Source organism: Hyalella azteca, unplaced genomic scaffold (genome assembly GCF_000764305.2).
Source record: "Hyalella azteca isolate HAZT.00-mixed unplaced genomic scaffold, Hazt_2.0.2 contig3520, whole genome shotgun sequence".
Taxonomy (NCBI): Eukaryota; Metazoa; Arthropoda; class Malacostraca; order Amphipoda; family Hyalellidae; genus Hyalella; species Hyalella azteca.
In genome coordinates this window covers 111,321-128,117 of record NW_025933768.1, presented here as the reverse complement: position 1 = coordinate 128,117, position 16,797 = coordinate 111,321, and the positions used below count along the sequence as shown (strand labels likewise).

General features: G+C 39.2%; 1 protein-coding gene across 10 annotated transcripts in view; it reads left to right on the top strand.

Annotated features, from left to right (window-relative positions):
* The first annotated feature begins 4,070 nt into the window (after positions 1-4,070).
* LOC108678998 (transducin-like enhancer protein 4) overlaps positions 4,071-16,797 on the top strand; it is a 44,865-nt gene continuing 32,138 nt past the window's right edge. For all 10 annotated transcript variants that reach the window (XM_047879644.1, XM_047879642.1, XM_047879640.1 and 7 more), the window contains exons 1-5: positions 4,071-5,325; positions 7,457-7,551; positions 14,302-14,365; positions 14,837-14,881; positions 15,494-15,556. In XM_047879644.1, the coding sequence (XP_047735600.1) occupies positions 5,269-5,325; positions 7,457-7,551; positions 14,302-14,365; positions 14,837-14,881; positions 15,494-15,556 (324 nt within the window). In that variant the 5' untranslated portion in view covers positions 4,071-5,268. The remainder of the gene's footprint in view (positions 5,326-7,456; positions 7,552-14,301; positions 14,366-14,836; positions 14,882-15,493; positions 15,557-16,797) is intronic.

Genomic DNA, 16,797 nt, shown 5'->3' with positions numbered 1-16,797 from the left:
CAGCATTCATCCAACGTTGTTCATGTAGGTCTACAACGTTGAACGTTAGAAACCAGCATCGTCATGAGGTGCCCAGACGCCACAAGACCGGCGATAGCCGAGACTCTCATCATCAAGCATGAGTCTCCAGCTATTAATTTACAAATCCGGTAGTTTGTAAATGTGACGAAGGGCGTTGAAACTGTTCTCGTAATTCAAGCTTTGATTTTCAATCTGTATACATAATCCCCTATGTTTGTCTAACATCATTTCTAAATTTCAAATTCAAGTGTTGCAAAACTTTTCCCCTACTTGAATAACTTGATGATGAATGTAATTGCATTCGAAACGACGTAAATTATAATAAAATGTCACCTGGAAACATGATATTTAAATTTTCAATTCCTATCAAAAGCTTAATTCGTCGATTGGAGAAAAACAATAAGAAGAATTGACAATGAGAGAAAGACTCTGATCTCCGATGAAACCTGCATTAAAGAACAACTCCTGCCTACCTACAACAATAGAGTATTTTGTAGATGAATATTAACCGTTTTCAAATCTTGCAAAAATCGGTTTATACGTCACGTGTTTGAAACCAGTCCAGAAAAATAATTTGGCTGTTCTTATTATCTCGTAGCCGTTATTCAGTTATTATGGGATGAACAACCTTGCTTTGTCGCTCACTATGGTTCAGTGTAATCATCACTTACTTTAGATATCACATGAACATTTCCCCTGTTGACTAGAGCGTACTGCATTATCCATGGATCTGATCAAGCCAGCTAATTGTGTTAGGTAATGATGACGGGATCAATTTGTGTTGTTGTGGCTGGGTCCATTGTGACGCTAGGGAATCACATGCCCTAGTCTCAGGTGCTCTTCACATCTCTGGCTTCTAAGCCAGCATTGTGAGGCGATTGTTAGGCGCCCATTGTACAAGGTGCTGGCCGGGCGACCTCTGAGCTTTGTGTCTTCATCCCCAAGCCTCTTTGTCGGCTTTCATTCTTGGCCTTCTCCTGCCTTGTCATTAGTGCTCCTTTGATTCAAGAATTTCACAGAAGTAGGCTTTCTCTGTTTATTTCTCATCTCTTATTAGTTGCTTATCTTACAAGGGTTGTGCAATAACTTGCCCAATCAAGACATCACACATTTTTTTTGCATCGTTCATTTATCCTCTTCACTTGTCCCTTTCCGTATTAGCTCTAATCTAACTCTATTCCAATTACATACACTATTTACTTCGACGTAAGAATGAGTTCATATCCATTTGTTTCACTTGATGAGTCCAACCAGAGAAGCGTGTTTAGAAACCATTGTCTGGATTTTCAAAGCATATTAAATTTTCACAGCCTTTATACGTAAATTATTCTTTACAGTCTTGCGTTCCGCTAGGCCACAGCTAGCCTTCGCGCAACGGTGTGTTTGTTTAGCTATTGTGCTTATGAACTCGAGAAGTAAAAAAAAAACTACCTGCGCCTCTAAAGGTTTTTCCATTAGAATTGACCTGAACAATCGCTTGACGCTCTTAGAAAACTTACCGCATTATTATCCACATAAAAAGAAATTTTCCTCTTTTTTCAAAGTGACTCGATATATTTCTTGTGCTAAGCAAAGATTTTTAATTCCAAGACTTCCTCTACCGAAACCAGAATTTCTAATCCATATAGTATAGTATAACATCTATGGCAGTTACGTTTCGTTCTATATAAATGAGTACGAATGTATTGCATTCACATGATCATTTCTAGGGTGCAGAATGAAAGGCTGCCATGATTTTCCTCCCCAAGTGTCTCAGCTGTCGACGAGGGTCTACCGAATGCGCACTGATGTCGTATCCATGCTTCGACTTCACCTCCTGATGGTGAAGTTGCTGCTATCAGCTGCTGGTTTTTCCCTCCAATTGCTCTCAGCTGGAACGTAAAGAACGCACGTGTATGTCGGCGCAGCTTTGAGAAGCCTTATTAGTAACGCTTGCGTTTCTTGTGGAGGTTTTGCTCATGTCGCTGCTTATTAGGAACCTCCATGTTGATTGATTTTCGCGCACCGCAGTACGAAAAACGCTGTAAGGCAAATCTCTTTGAGTAAAGGCTTAACCCATCGATCATTCTTGCCTTTTGTGCCCCCGAGAACCGCGAAAAGGCTGGGTATGGTGTTTTCTGTCTAATGATTTATCCGCTTTGACTAGTTTGAGATGTCTTGAAGAAGGTTATTTTTACTTCCATTCATATTCTAGATTCTAAAAACGTTTATTTATTTTGTATCTAAATCATTTAAACGCCCAATTCTTCCTTTGTCTTTTTGTTTCGCTTCACAAGAAATTTTGTTTCGCCTTCGAGTCCCAACTTCATTTTTCATAATTCGTTATCCATTCCGAATTAGTTTCTCTCTTAATAGATTGAGTGTTCACCACGATGTATGTTCCTGAGTACGTCATACCGTTAGTATCTTTTTATGAGTCCAAAGCCTGGCCTATCAAGACACGCCTGCCTTTGCCGAAGCGAATGTAAAGGCTTATTTGTTTTTGATTTTAATACATACCGCCTTCGCATACGGAGACCATCACCACGTACTATGCAGTTGTCCTAATTTTGACTACTTAAATCTGTGTTTCATATCACCTAAGTTAGTTAGGGTATATTCTCACTGACTGACAGGTAATGAATGCAAGAAGAACCAATGCGCGGTGTCCCCAATTCGTGATCAATGAGGTGGCAGGTTGGGCCAGCGGCAACTGTCAACCTTGACGACTTTGACGATGAGGACCTGTAGTGAGGATCGGCATAAAGATAATGATAGAACACTCGAAGTGAACGTGACGTGAACTTTCTATGCGGTATTTCCAAATTCGAGGAAAAAGTATGATTTATTCCAAGTAATAAAAGTTATAAAACTCGTATTTTTTGATACGCTAAAACTTTATTTTTCGACGGTACCGTAGTGTAAACACACAGCCCTGCCAGTAATTTACTTGGCCAGTCCAGTAACGCAGCTTCCCAGCTTCTGCTACCAGTCCACGGGCACGAGCCCGTTGACATAATATTTTAGATAGGAATACTCGCGCTCTCGGTCGTTGTCATTACAACTCCGTTCGACGCACAGTAAAATACTGTACGATTTAAAGTGCTGTCAATTCATTGCATACAACTTCCGCGGACAATCAAAAATGCCTGGTTGAGCGTTGGTGCTGGAAAGACAAATACGTAAACGACCGAATTGATAGACCTAATTGTGAAAAAAACTGAAATTTTAAAACATTGTTGTATTCGGCAACTTCTTAATATAATTCCATGGTCTTCTAACGTAATGCAGGACCATATGATCTGCATCATGCAGACACGCTAGTGCTCACACACGACTAAGCTTGATATTGACTATAAGAAACTCGTCACATATGCGTTTGTAACACTTCTTCCTCATGTTTGTTTCTTTTTGGAATGGAGATTATTTCTTGCGCTTCTTGTTTACTACAGTGTTCGAATCTTTTTTTTCCCAACGCAGTTTTTTTGTACAGACTCTACTTTTTTTACTGCATTGTTCGCTGCAACCGCGAGTCTAACACGGTAATTAATTTCATGACGCGTTGAACGCTTCCATTGAACACGCAGTCCTAGTTTGTGCTTCCTTCTACTCTCAAGAATATAATAATTGCACGGAGTTAGGCAATTGCCTCAACGTTTTTACTGGCATATGTGGTGCACGATACTCTTCACTGGGATTGCTAACGCAAGAATCCTTAGATAATTCCCGAGAATCTGGGATTTTGTGGGAGATTCGTAACTATGACTCCATTATTTTCGGTGAAGAATAATTGGCTTTACTGAATAAAAATAAACGATTTAGTAGTCAAAGTATATTTTCAAGGTTAAAAATGTTGAAAGAGCAGCATGCTCACGTGTGATAAGCGCGATATGAGATGTACCTACGTATCGACGCTATATATGACGATATACTGTTATGAAAATGACACATAAAACACTAGATCTACAGATGGTAGAGCTTCTTGTCTCCAGGTGTTTTGTATCCTCCTAAAGACTTCCGGTAATTTTCACTGTATTTTAATAGCCCTTTCTTTGTCTTCCGCAGATGTGCAATTAACTTTTCACTTGCTCTGAAGGCAATAAACCTGCAGTAATAATTAAAACTTAAAAGTCTCTTGCTTCATCCCCGAAGATAGCGACTACTATTCACTCTTTCCTTGAACCAGTTCTGCTCTCTGTCTCTATCTACGAATTCTACGTTTCTTTGGACACTTGAACTTTTTCCTTTTGTGCTTTAGAAGAGTGAGAAAATTAATTATGCAAACTTCAGAGTGCACTATGATTTCCGGCAAATAAAGTGAAACGAAGGCAATACCTTGCGTTACTTTGATTGTTCGTTAGGTACATATATGACTGTGTTTCCATATGTATGTTTCTGTGAAGTGTATTGCTCCGGAATTAATAATTTAAAGATTCAAAAACGGTTACTTAATATTTAGTGTTTTACTCATAGTCGAGTGCTCGAAAAGAACGCTCTGTTGTGTATGACAGTAATAAATACCGTTTAATTAAATTTATTGCGTTTTTAAAACGATTCTGTACGAGCAATAACGCCCAATAACTTCTGGCTCATTATTTTGAGGACTTACTGCTTCTGTTTCCCGGTTATGCAGTTGCTTCTTATTTACAAGGAAGTCTGCCAGTCTTAAGTGCTGTTCTAATTATCGTGTTTCGGCAGCGCCGCTACGCTGCTTAAGTCACCCCGACAAATTCATAAATTAACTCGTATAAGTGTCCAGTGACGCGTTGCAAGTGCGATTTCTAGAACTCCGTGGGTGAGCCTGGTAATAACTGAGTGAAGTGTGCAGCATCATTGATAATTCTATTCGACAAGCGGAATATTTCTATTGTAACTTGATCTTCATTTCCAGTTTGATTTAATAAAATAAGAATGAATTTTATAATCTGAAAAATATTTGATCTTTTAAACAGTGTCTTCAGTGAAAAGCAAAGAGACAATTCTCTGAACTGTGAAAATTTTATCATATTGTATTACAAACACAATTGTGATGTTGAATTGAAGTGAATTGGTTATGGAACATTTATAGATACCATTATTTAATATGAAAATAATGTTTATCCTTCGCTGTTAGATAGAAAAAGTGTCGGCCAACACGTCATATCGACGCGGTCGTTGATAGTAACAATTCTAGTCGTCAGTGACAGAGAGAGACTTGGTTCTCTCGATCATTTATCTGTGTAGTTTGTCGGCATCACAACCACCACCATTATCGTGACCGCAGCAGCCATGTATCCGGCGGCCATGAATGCAGCCGTCGCTGCGGCTGCTGCCAGCAGGCATCCGGTGAGTGGATCTCAGATGTATATTTTAATACATGTTTTGTTGCAGCTGTAAGCGGGGATGTTTGTGTTCTACAACTGTATAATATGATGCATGAGTCAAGACAGCTGTATAGTTACTGTGATACCTGTGTTGTTACAGCTGTATGCTGTGCTACTTGAGGTGTTACAGCTGTATGTTTTGCTACCTGAGGTGTTGCAGCTGTGTGCCAAGTTTCCTGTGGTGTTACAGCTGTATGCAGTGATACATGTGTTGCTCCAGATGTATGCTGTGAAACGTACGGTATCTATGTTGTAACAGCTGTATGCTGTGTTACCTGAGGTGTTGCAGCAGTGTACTAAGATTCATGTGGTGTTGCAGCTGTATACTGTGATACCTGTGTTGTTCCTGCTGTAGGCTGTGAAACCCGTGTTGTTGCAGCTGTACACTATGATGCCTGTGTTTCTGCAGCTGTATGCACTATACCTCTGTTGATACATAGCAACAGTATTATATCATAGCTGCACAGCTGTATACAAAGATGCTGGGTTTTTACCCTGCAGCACTATCATCTACTTAGCATGGTTGTCATTGGTGTACTTACGAAACCATTTATGTAAACTTCATTGAATATTTATGTGTTCTTGTATTGTTTACTGTATATATATCACGACATATAGGAATTTCTGATTAGTGCCGTACGAGTGCCGGCTCTGTGGTCTGCATGTAAACATGTGTATTCTGTGTGCCTGACACAACCTGCAATGGTGCATGTATTTGTAACATTATTATTATTAGCGTTATTCAGCGCCAGAGATTAATTAATTGAAGGGGATATTGGCTTTAAGCCTCAAAAAATAAAAATCAAGTAATATTGTTGAAGCTTGAGAAATGGTATAATTCGTGTATGATATGAATAGACAATTGCTCGACGACATTGTATTCAGTCAGTCACTTGCACTTCTACGTATTCGCCTATAGTTGATATTGCTTCATTCGATGTTGGCTTCGTGAACTCCTCACCTAAGCTATGGAGTAGCTACAGCTGGTATATATAGAGTAGATACAGCTGGTTCAGGTCGCTGATACGAACCTTGGTAAGTGCATTCCGGATATGGCCGATGACACAGATCTTTAAATACTTGCATGATACCTACCAATCAATCACGAGTAACAACTGTACATCTGCAAATAATTTTTTTTACAACTCATTTCAGTTACGACTCACAATGTCCCTTCTCGTCCATAAAGTTTTTGAAGCATGTATTCTCTGAAGACAAATTATATTGTTATTGTTTTTGTTATTAAAAGTGCATCTCTTGCTGAAAACAGCTTTGCAATTTCGCCACATACTACCACCAAATCCTCAGTTGGCCTGCCAGATACAGTGGCCATTAGTGTTACTTTCTAGTAAAGGCTAAGAAATATTGGAGTGTAAGTGCATTTTTTCTTGTCTGTATGTCTATAAGACTGGAAATAAGGGTGGTTTGAGGTTGGTGGAGGCGAGTGTGACTTGAGATTGGTTGAGGCGAGGTTAGCTTGAGGTTGGTTGAGGCGAGAGTAAGTTAAGGTTGGTTGAGGCGAGTGTGACTCGAGGTTGGTGGAGGCGAGTGTGGCTCGAGGCTGGTTGATACGAGCGCGGCCCGAAGCTGGACGAGTCGAGTGTGGCTCGAGGTTGACCTCAAGTATGGTCGCGGTAAACGAGCTTTTATGAGCATTAGCACTTACGGTAGCATCGTAAAGCTGATGTCGTGGTGCTGTATTCTTTATTCATTGCCGTCTAGCTAGCTACCTTATGCATCACCGGCAGATGTATTCTCGTTATGGGGGCTTATGTGTATACATGCTCCCGTAGAAGGGTATACCCGTCGAAGTTGTTTTCCTGTCGATGGGTGTATATATTTTTTCTTTTTAAATCTGTTCCTCTTAACCTTGTTCACGTCTGTTCCTATTGTTCACGTCCGATCACCTTGTTCACGTCTGCTCCTATTGTTCACGTCCGATCCCCTTGTTCACGTCTGCTCCTATTGTTCACGTCCGATCCCCTTGTTCACGTCTGCTCCTTCCTATTGTTCACGTCCGATCCCCTTGTTCACGTCTGTTCCTATTGTTCACGTCCGATCCCCTTGTTCACGTCTGCTCCTACTGTTCACAGGGTCCTCAGCCTGGGCAGCCCTTCAAGTTCACGGTGGCTGAGTCCTGCGACCGCATGAAGGAAGAATTCAACTTCTTGCAGGCACAGTACCACAAGTAAGTTGTTCTTCGCCTAAATTTCCTTCAAATTACGAACTGTAGCTGAAACTTGGGTAAGTTTTTGTCTGTGTGCCTGGCTTCAACTATCCAGATTGTAAGTAAGAATTGTTTCTTGTGTTTGCACTTAGATCTAAAGACAATACTATCATACTGAGGACAATAACATTTATATCATACAAATAACAATATGATAAATGATGAGGAATGAATAATGATCCAAGTATTTGGTTAGAGTTATCAAGAGCATATATTCCTGATTAGTATCCGGGTTTCACCTCCACCTTGGTAAGTTAATTTAGAAATCTGAAAGAGGGTCTAATATTCATAAATAATTTATCGTTATAAATACTAATAATAATTTATTGTTATCAGTAATATTAATAATTTATGGCAAAGACTTTTACTTGTTCAGATTAGTATCAGCATGCGACAAAGTGAAAGTGAGTCATGGGGTAATATATCTTACGGTAAAAAAAAACACAAGTAGGAGTAGTTCGGATGAAGTAAAATAGCCTAACATTTGAAAGTAAACTTGCGAGACAAGAAAAAAACAGTTAATAAATGCTAAAGGTGGAAATTACGGGACCTACATATAATTGCCCCTCTGCAAATGAGTGAGCTATTGACGAATAAGTTCTTTGGTCACTGTAACCTTTTATAGCTAAGACGCCAGAGCTGATCCGTCAACCTTCTGATTGTCTTCACTGTATTCCTGACAGTCTAATTTATTGCTCTAGTCCTCTCAAATTAAAAGAGAAATCGTTCGTCGCTTATCAGCTTCGGAAAAAATGTTCACTCATTCTTTATTCAAATGAATCGAAGTGAACGAGTGCAGTCTAATTGAACACGAGGCCCGGAGCTGCATGTCGCCGCTACTTCGGCATCTCATAGAGACGTGTTCCTATGAAGCTTATAGGCCATGACTCGCAACAGAAGCCAATTGTGATGCGCACAGCCACGCTAACGAGATCGTCAAATTGGTGATGTTCTCTTATCGGCGTGTATTCTGTCAGATTTTTTTCTGCGAGCGTCTGAAATCTTTGCAAAGGGTTTTGCTTGTGTTGCTAAGTTCACTTGTTTAATTCGGATTTTTTCTCTCGTGATGAAATATGTCCTAACTTCGGTTATTATTTTTCTACGCGTGAACCTAAAATTAAGTTTTGTATCTTGATTAAGTACGATGAATTCAAAAGATTGCAATATTCAAGGAGGAATTCGTCGTTATAAAATTCAGTCTTCATTTTCAGCACTGCATTTTTTTACTCACCAGCACTATCTGCAAAACAACTTGATTGTTCTGCCAGTGCATGCATTCATTCAGTGTCTTTTAGTACCTCCACTGTGAGTCAATTCTATTTAATCCCATCGTTGTATTTGTTTTTTATCGTGGCTCTGCCGATTGTTCATCCGTTCACGTGACGGTCTTTTTGGCATTGTCGGCTCGACTTGTTCAAGTCATCGTGTCATGCCATACAAACGTTGATGTTTGACATCGATGGTGATCATGCAGGTCCATTGAGACTCCAGAGTAAAATGTTTTCTGGGAGCTGCACAGAAGAAAATCCTTGTGGCCTTCTAGCCCATAAATTCTTGCTGACAATTCCTCGAAACCCAGCCACATGATCGACCATCGCGAATTGAACATCGTCTTTCTCTGAGCCGACGCAGTTAGTTGCTGCACGATATCATCTCCACTCGTGCGCACTCAGTGCCTACAGTTTGGCAGTTACTTGAACCAGTTCAAGGGATGCATTTGAGATTATGAATGAGCCTAACAAGTTATTAGTGCGAAAATATATAACCTATGATATATTTACACAATGGATGTAGTGGTGTTCGTCACCAAGATCTGTATAAAGTAGTGATGTTCGCTGTAGAGTTCCCGAATTTGGTTAGAGTTCCCGATTTTCTTTATTCAGATTTTATTTAATTCCTTGAAGTATATAATCATCTGCGCCTATAGCAAATATTTTTGCCCCTTATAATGTATTAAAAAGCATGAAAGAATAAACGGTGGTACCTATGTCTAGAAGTACACGAGTGTTTAACTATTCTACACGACTTTGAATTATTTTATTGGCTGCGAATTCGGAAAAAGTATGCAAATCCTCACTGGTGATCTTGGTTCACAAGCAAAGGCCAACAATCGGCCAATATGTACGTTATTATTATTATTGAAATTATTGTGGGGATCGAAATATTTCTAGTAAGATAGCTTAGAAGAGTGTCTATGATGCTCACCAAATTACTCAAGCTTCGGCGGCCTGCTGGCATCCGGAGAAGAAAATACCGTCCACGGAACGCCAGCGTTGGGATATTCTTTTCTATAGTCCCGAGGCGTGAAAGACTGTCCTGTCTTGGGGAATTTAGCATCTGAGGTTACTTAATCCTAGGAAGAAAAAAGGCTTACGAGTTGTCGTCTCATAGAGACAAGCCCAGCGCAAAAATACGATCGGGTCGACCTCCCGCATCGACACACAGACTCGGTTGGCGGCTGGGCAGTGTTTGCGTCTTCTTCTTATGACAAGCAGCGGAGACAAACAATTTTTTCCACGTAAATACGCTTAGGTTTTCTTACCTGTGGACCTCAGTTGTTACCACGATTTGCCGCTTCGCTGACTCCGTAGTGTGCTTGTATGCCACCCAACTGTGCACGTTGGTCCATGTTGGTCCTCCAGGTTACTTCTGAATTGGTATGGCCATAGATGACGGTTAGGTTGTTATGGCCGAAGTGGATAGTGGGTTTGACTGGGGAGAGGGATCGTTTGAGTGAGGATGGTAAAAATTCTGGTGATTCTTTTCGTGTTGTTCCATTGAGATGAATGTATTCGTTGAATAACTTCCACTATAAGATCCCTAGCTCACCCTCTTCGAGGTAACCATAAACCACGGATCACTCTAATGCTCCACTCTAATTCATCTCCTAAATATTAGTCAATAAATATTAATCATTGTTCTGTCATTCCTTTGTATTCTTAAATGTGACACAGCAAATGTTTCGCTCATTTACTTTCAATTCAATTTTTGCTGTTCGCTCCCGCCGCTTTATTTATTGCCTTTCTGGAACACTCATTTTTCCTAATGGCTTCTCATTACTCTTCTTATTTTTAGTAGTTTAGTAGTTAATGTTCACATCATTTGTTCTCAAATAAATGTTCACGCCTGACTTGGCAAAAACTCAAACTTTTGAACTAACTCTTTATATTAAGGTCGATGGGTTAGCAGATGTGTTTAAGGAGTTTCATTGTCTAGTGGTATACTTGATCATCAAGTACACTGCGTCACCATAAACCTGCTCATCACCTTGAGTGGTTGTCACCATTCTAAGCATATCATTTGGAGCTCACCACCAGAGAAAATTGCTCGTCTATGCAGACGAGGAGCAAGTCCCCTAATTGTGCTCACTCTCTTGTGGCTCTCAACGAACCACTTCGAATTTTTGTGGTGTGCGGTCACACATTCTTGTGGGTTCTTAATTGTGAGCGGTTTTGTGGTCCGCCTTTAGAATGGTGGTAATGATCAGCGAAGTTTACATGGGTTCATTGTGGATGAAAGTCTTTGTGCCGGGTTTAGTAGGTTATCCATAGATTTATCATGTGAACGCGGTTTTACCTTGATGTGTTCGCCATTTTTATTTGAGATTGCTTTTTTTGTGGCTTATCCAAATTTGTTTAGACGCAAGCCACTTGCTGGATTAAATGTCAGTTTCGCTTCCGCATTCAAATTGTATCGATCTCTCTGTCCGAATTGCAGTGTCTCGATACGTGAACAAGCAAGCCGGTATGAATAACATTTTATTGGATTAACCTTCGCTCGCTTGGAAGTGCGAGGACTTCGTCTTTGTGCTTGAAATGGCAAACTTTTTTCGTTTATTCAAGTTTTGCCCTTTAGTTCCCACCACCTTTCCTTCCCATGGACCTTTGCACTCGAGCTCAAAAGGCAGAAAAAAATGCGTACTCGTGGCCTCACGTTCGTAGTTAGTTTTGTTATTACCTCTTAGAGATTATTAGTAATACTGGTCTTATCAGTTAAGATCAAATACTTAACCCACAATCTCTTCTGACCATCGAGGACATCACAAAATTTTAATCGAATGCACCCGCACTTTATACTTAGATTTATCGTCCGTCCATATTCTTACTCCATTTTTTCATAGTTTTTACAAAGTTCTCACTTCTCAACATGTTGCGAGTTTGTCAAGCCACTTACCGAAGCCACTCATCTACTCAGTTGACTAATACAATTACTGTTTTCCACGATAATCCTAACAAATGAAACCGAAAAATACGTCTGTACCATCGCCGAATAAACTTCAAATCCCTTACTGCAAGACGGTGAGGTTCCGTCTTAAACGGCGGAGCCTCAAATTGCTCTAATAAAATATCTGTTGTAATTATTGGACCTAATCTAACCTAATTGATGACGCTCGCTAAGTTTTTAATGGGGAGCTACTTTAATCTACTAGTAATAAAGACAGATATTCCTGTATACCAAAATGGATTATTGTAAGGCAAGGAAATATCAGCTATACTCCCCTCAATGCTCAACTAACTAATACAGTTCATTCTAAGCTCGTCAAAGGTAAATGTTAAATTCTGTCTGTCAATATTGGCTGCCGCTGCAGCTTTGATACGCAAACATCGCGCTCAGTTTGGGTGGCTAGCAGGGGATTTTTTGTTGATTTTTTTTCCTATCTGGATAGCTTCAACATTATTCCTAATATTGAGAGCATGAAAGCATGAAATGATGTTATTCAATATGCTCGACTAATTGTTACTCAACTGAATCGTTTAAAATCGAAACCTAAAATCAACGCTGGTTCTGATTAACGAATGAATGTGATCTTGTCCAATGGAGGTCAAGTAAGCGTAACGTATATTCATAATAAACTGAATGTTATGAGGGTGGCGTGTGACTGTAATACAGAATTGTGGGCAGCGCGGTCGTTATGTAGACTTTAGTGCGACAGTTTGTCTCACGCACGCCGCATGCAGTCACGAATGGCCAGCAATTGTGTGTGTACTGTTGCAGGAAGCGCCTCTTGTGCGCTCAATTGAATGTATTGTGCGCGTTTGTCATGCGAAATTCGTTCTTAATATTCACTTTCTTCATGACGAGTGTTTCATGAACGTTTGTCAAATCACTATAGAGCAGTAAAAAGTTTGCGAAGGATCTTGTGTGGTTTACGATTGACTTTGCTCGTGTTTATTCATTTTTACGTATAAAATCATAAATTACTCAGTAATCATACCTGATTTATGGACTATCAAGCTGATATATTTCTATTTTGCTACTAATACTCTCAAACGATCTTATGGAGAAGGGAAGTCGGAACTTACTTCTCTTGCCACATCCGACTGCGCATCGCTATAACATTCTCGTTAACACTCTCTAAACACATCGTGTGCACTCTAATTGTATATTCATCCATCCATATAGAGTTGCAAATGATGATCAGCGTATCCTGGATACTCATGCTCTTCCTGCAGTGCGTGTGTTCACGCGTGAGTACTTCAGCTAATGGACGGCGCTCAACCTCATCTATCTTGTTCATGTGGATGCGTGCCGCTCATTACCTCACAAATAGCCCCTTAATTCATGAGTGCCTTCACTAATGATCATTAATCACTGGTGTAAAATTCACACGTGCGCTATGTACGCGGCGGAGGCTTTCAGTAGCTACGGCCCTTCCTGTAATGCGCGCACATCCGGTCGATGTGTTGAACGTACCATTGTTGCATTGACTGCGCTGGTGTTGGCTTAAGTGATTATATCGTTAGTGGTCGGCGTGCTAGCACTCACTGTTTCGTTTCCAAATTGCACGGCGATGTATGACCCCGCGTCGGTATACTTGGCATGTGTGGTTACAGACAAAGCTCGGCATTGCCTTCTTTACTCTAGCTGCGAACGAAGATTGATTCGGACCACGTTTGTACTTGCATTTGTGACTGCCTTGTGGTCGATCAGATTGCTCAAGTGGCTTCGGAATGATACATTGACTCGCTTATTCTTCCCTTACCGACGGCTATTCTCATGGTCACATTTATCCCTCAAGCGCTTGGCATTAAAGTTGCTATTATTTTCCTGTTTCGAGTTTGCAAGTTTTTTATACCATTTTTCTTTTACGTTGATCCATTTGCCACCGACATATCTCATCAAGAAAATATTAACTTTTTTATTTTTTCAAAAATATTAAGTTTATTCTCGACGCTCCCTCAAACTTCTTAACAGAAATCAATCTTATATCCTAATACCAGTAAGTTAATTGAATATTCTGTTTATTACTCTTCAAATCGTTTGCCATGTTCGATTATGCACCAGTAATTTATGGTTGAGCACCAGAGTCACCGTAGTCACGCAACTATGCTATTGAACACGGCGTTCTTATTAGGGAGGCGCGCGCCGCTTATGAACAAAACATGGACCCATGCCCCCCGCGACCAGTGTAATGGCTCGCCCATCGCTGGCCTGCTGTGAATATTAATTCATAGATAGATATTACTGAATTCCTGCAGCTCCAATTTAGAATGAAGAGTATGAAAGGCAACTCGTGTATGCATATTTGCGGTGTTAGTTAGGAAGAGATGACTCATCAATATTCAGTTTGTTTGAGGTATACAAGTTGACTGCGGCTCACGCATATATTGATGATGAGTGACCAGTCTCTTATTTAATGGAACCCAGCAATAAAACATTTAATTGAAAAATTATGACACTCCAGATAATCATTTTATTCATCTTTTTCAGCATCAAAATGGAAGCTGACAAATTGGTGCAGGAGAAATCGGAGATGCAGAGACATTACGTCATGGTCAGTTGCTTACTTTAAATGATTATTGTTATTGACCTAATTTTATATAGATATTATCGCACAATGCAGTTAATTCTCAGGAATTCGATTGGCCAGATTCTATATGGTTCGATATATGCTGAAATTGCATGTACAAGTTTGTTAGGAATTAAATTTGTTAGATTTGACTTGTTTGATTTAAAATGTCTACAGATTTTGTATTATATTCGTTTATTAAGTGATAGTATCGCTAATTAAGCAAGTCTGTTGACGATCAACAAACTCCTTGTTCGCGATCAATGAACGCAGAGGGAAAGTTTAAACTTTGGTCATGGAATTTGAAATCTTTATCGAAGTTATTGAAATGCCCAGGAACACTTCGATTAGCAATGCATAGTTTTTGAGTAACAATCCTAATGTGTAGCGTATTCGTGATGTTTATTCATATTGAACCCGATAACGTAAAATTATATTTTTTGTTTTTCCCTGCAGTACTACGAGATGTCGTACGGCCTCAACGTTGAAATGCACAAACAGGTAAGCTCTACACTGCAATTACGGAAATTTGCAAACTGTATGATTTTATTCTAGAGCATTCTGATTGTGGGAAACGACATGGACCATTTTTTTATGTGGCATTCCATCCTTTATCACGAACATTTTTTTAATGAAAAGATGTTTTCATGGCTTGATCTTGAAAGCTAAAATTTTTGAGAATACATTTCAGAATTTTAAGGTTAAAAAATGCTACACGCGCTGCCCTGGAGCTTTCCATCGAAGTTACTTTGCGTTTTACGAGTCTACTACAAAAAGACGGCTTAATGAATTGTTAAATTACTCACTGCAGTGTCTCGTTCAGTTCATCTTAAAATTGAATGGCTTGAATTATCTCTGGAAACATGTTGCCAAATGTAATTCTCGTTAACGCAACGATTAGTTTGAACAATTTACTGTCAGGAAATGCTAAAAGGTATATCAGGGCTCGTAAAAATCCTAGTATAAGATGTACGTATTCTTAATAATTTTTATAAATACCAATTAATTATAACAAATGAATTTATTCTGATATTTGGCAAATTAATCATTTATAATTATAAACAAATCGATTGATTATAAATATTTCATAATTATATGTTCTCACACACACAGACGGAGATCGGGAAACGTTTGAACGCAATCCTGGCCCAAATCATGCCCTACCTGTCGCAAGAGGTGAGCCTCAGAACTGCTCCTGCTGGTCTTTACTAATTAGAATTATGAGTATATACTTAATAAATCACTAAATTGTTACTAAGCCATCAACTCCGTGCAAGGACTGGCTGTGTATCCGCTTTTCATCATCAGAGCTTATAAGAGTTCTTGATCGTTCTTTACCTAGCGATTGACAAGTCGAAACGCGTCACTAGTGTGCGAGATCGATTTTTTAATATAACGCAATAAATAAAATACAAATATAGTAAATTATTAGATACTTGTAATTAACTAATCGAATCAATCTTTAGAAATGTTTACTTATATCTAGATGGACGTTAGGCTGTTGGGAGGTCATCAGCAGCTGATGACTTAGACATCATATTTAGGTTATTTTGCCACTGATATTTCTTTAAGAGCGAAATCTAATGCACGAGGTTATTCTGGCATAATTCGTCCCTATTAATTGTATGTTTGGCTTCACTGATGATGAAGTATTCAATTAATTAACTTCAGGTACTTCAGCTCTGCATATTTTAGAATCATTGTACATTTTTAAACAGAACTTTCATGTCCCACCCACTTGAGATTGTGAATGATAGGTTTTGGCATTTTTTTCTTGCGTTTTGTTTTTTATTTGTAAATTTGGGTTTTAATTTCCGTTCCTTGAATTTAATCTGTATTCGCTTATTTTATTTTACCTGCATTCTAGAATCTTCAAACTGATGATGATAGAGCTGGACTCCGAAACGTTTTGTAGATATTATGAACTTTTGTGGAATTGTCTTCGCATCTAAATTTCATGTTAATTTTCAAGCAAACGAGTGACGTTAATTTATACAAAGCTAATCTTCTATTTTCTAATATATTGGAACGAGCACCGGGAGTGCTATAATTCTGGCGATGCTTTATTCACGCGTTGTACACGATCAAAGCGTTTGTAGCGAATAATTAATCCATATTTTAGCACCAATCGTTCCCCCTTGATGATGATCTCTTCAGTGTTAATTAACCTGTATTATTAGTAAAATGCGTGATACTTGATTTGTTGTGTTATCTTCGTCTCATCAGAGGCTATTGATTAATGTCCTGGCAATTAGCAATAGTTATCTTATGAACGGATTAGCCTTGTACGGACAATAATTAGCTATTTTATGCTGATACCCAACTCGTATTTTGAGAGCTTATAGTTGGGTTTGATGATATTATCGTATTTAATGCATATAATGACACCCATGTTACCTTACACAATTATAATGACA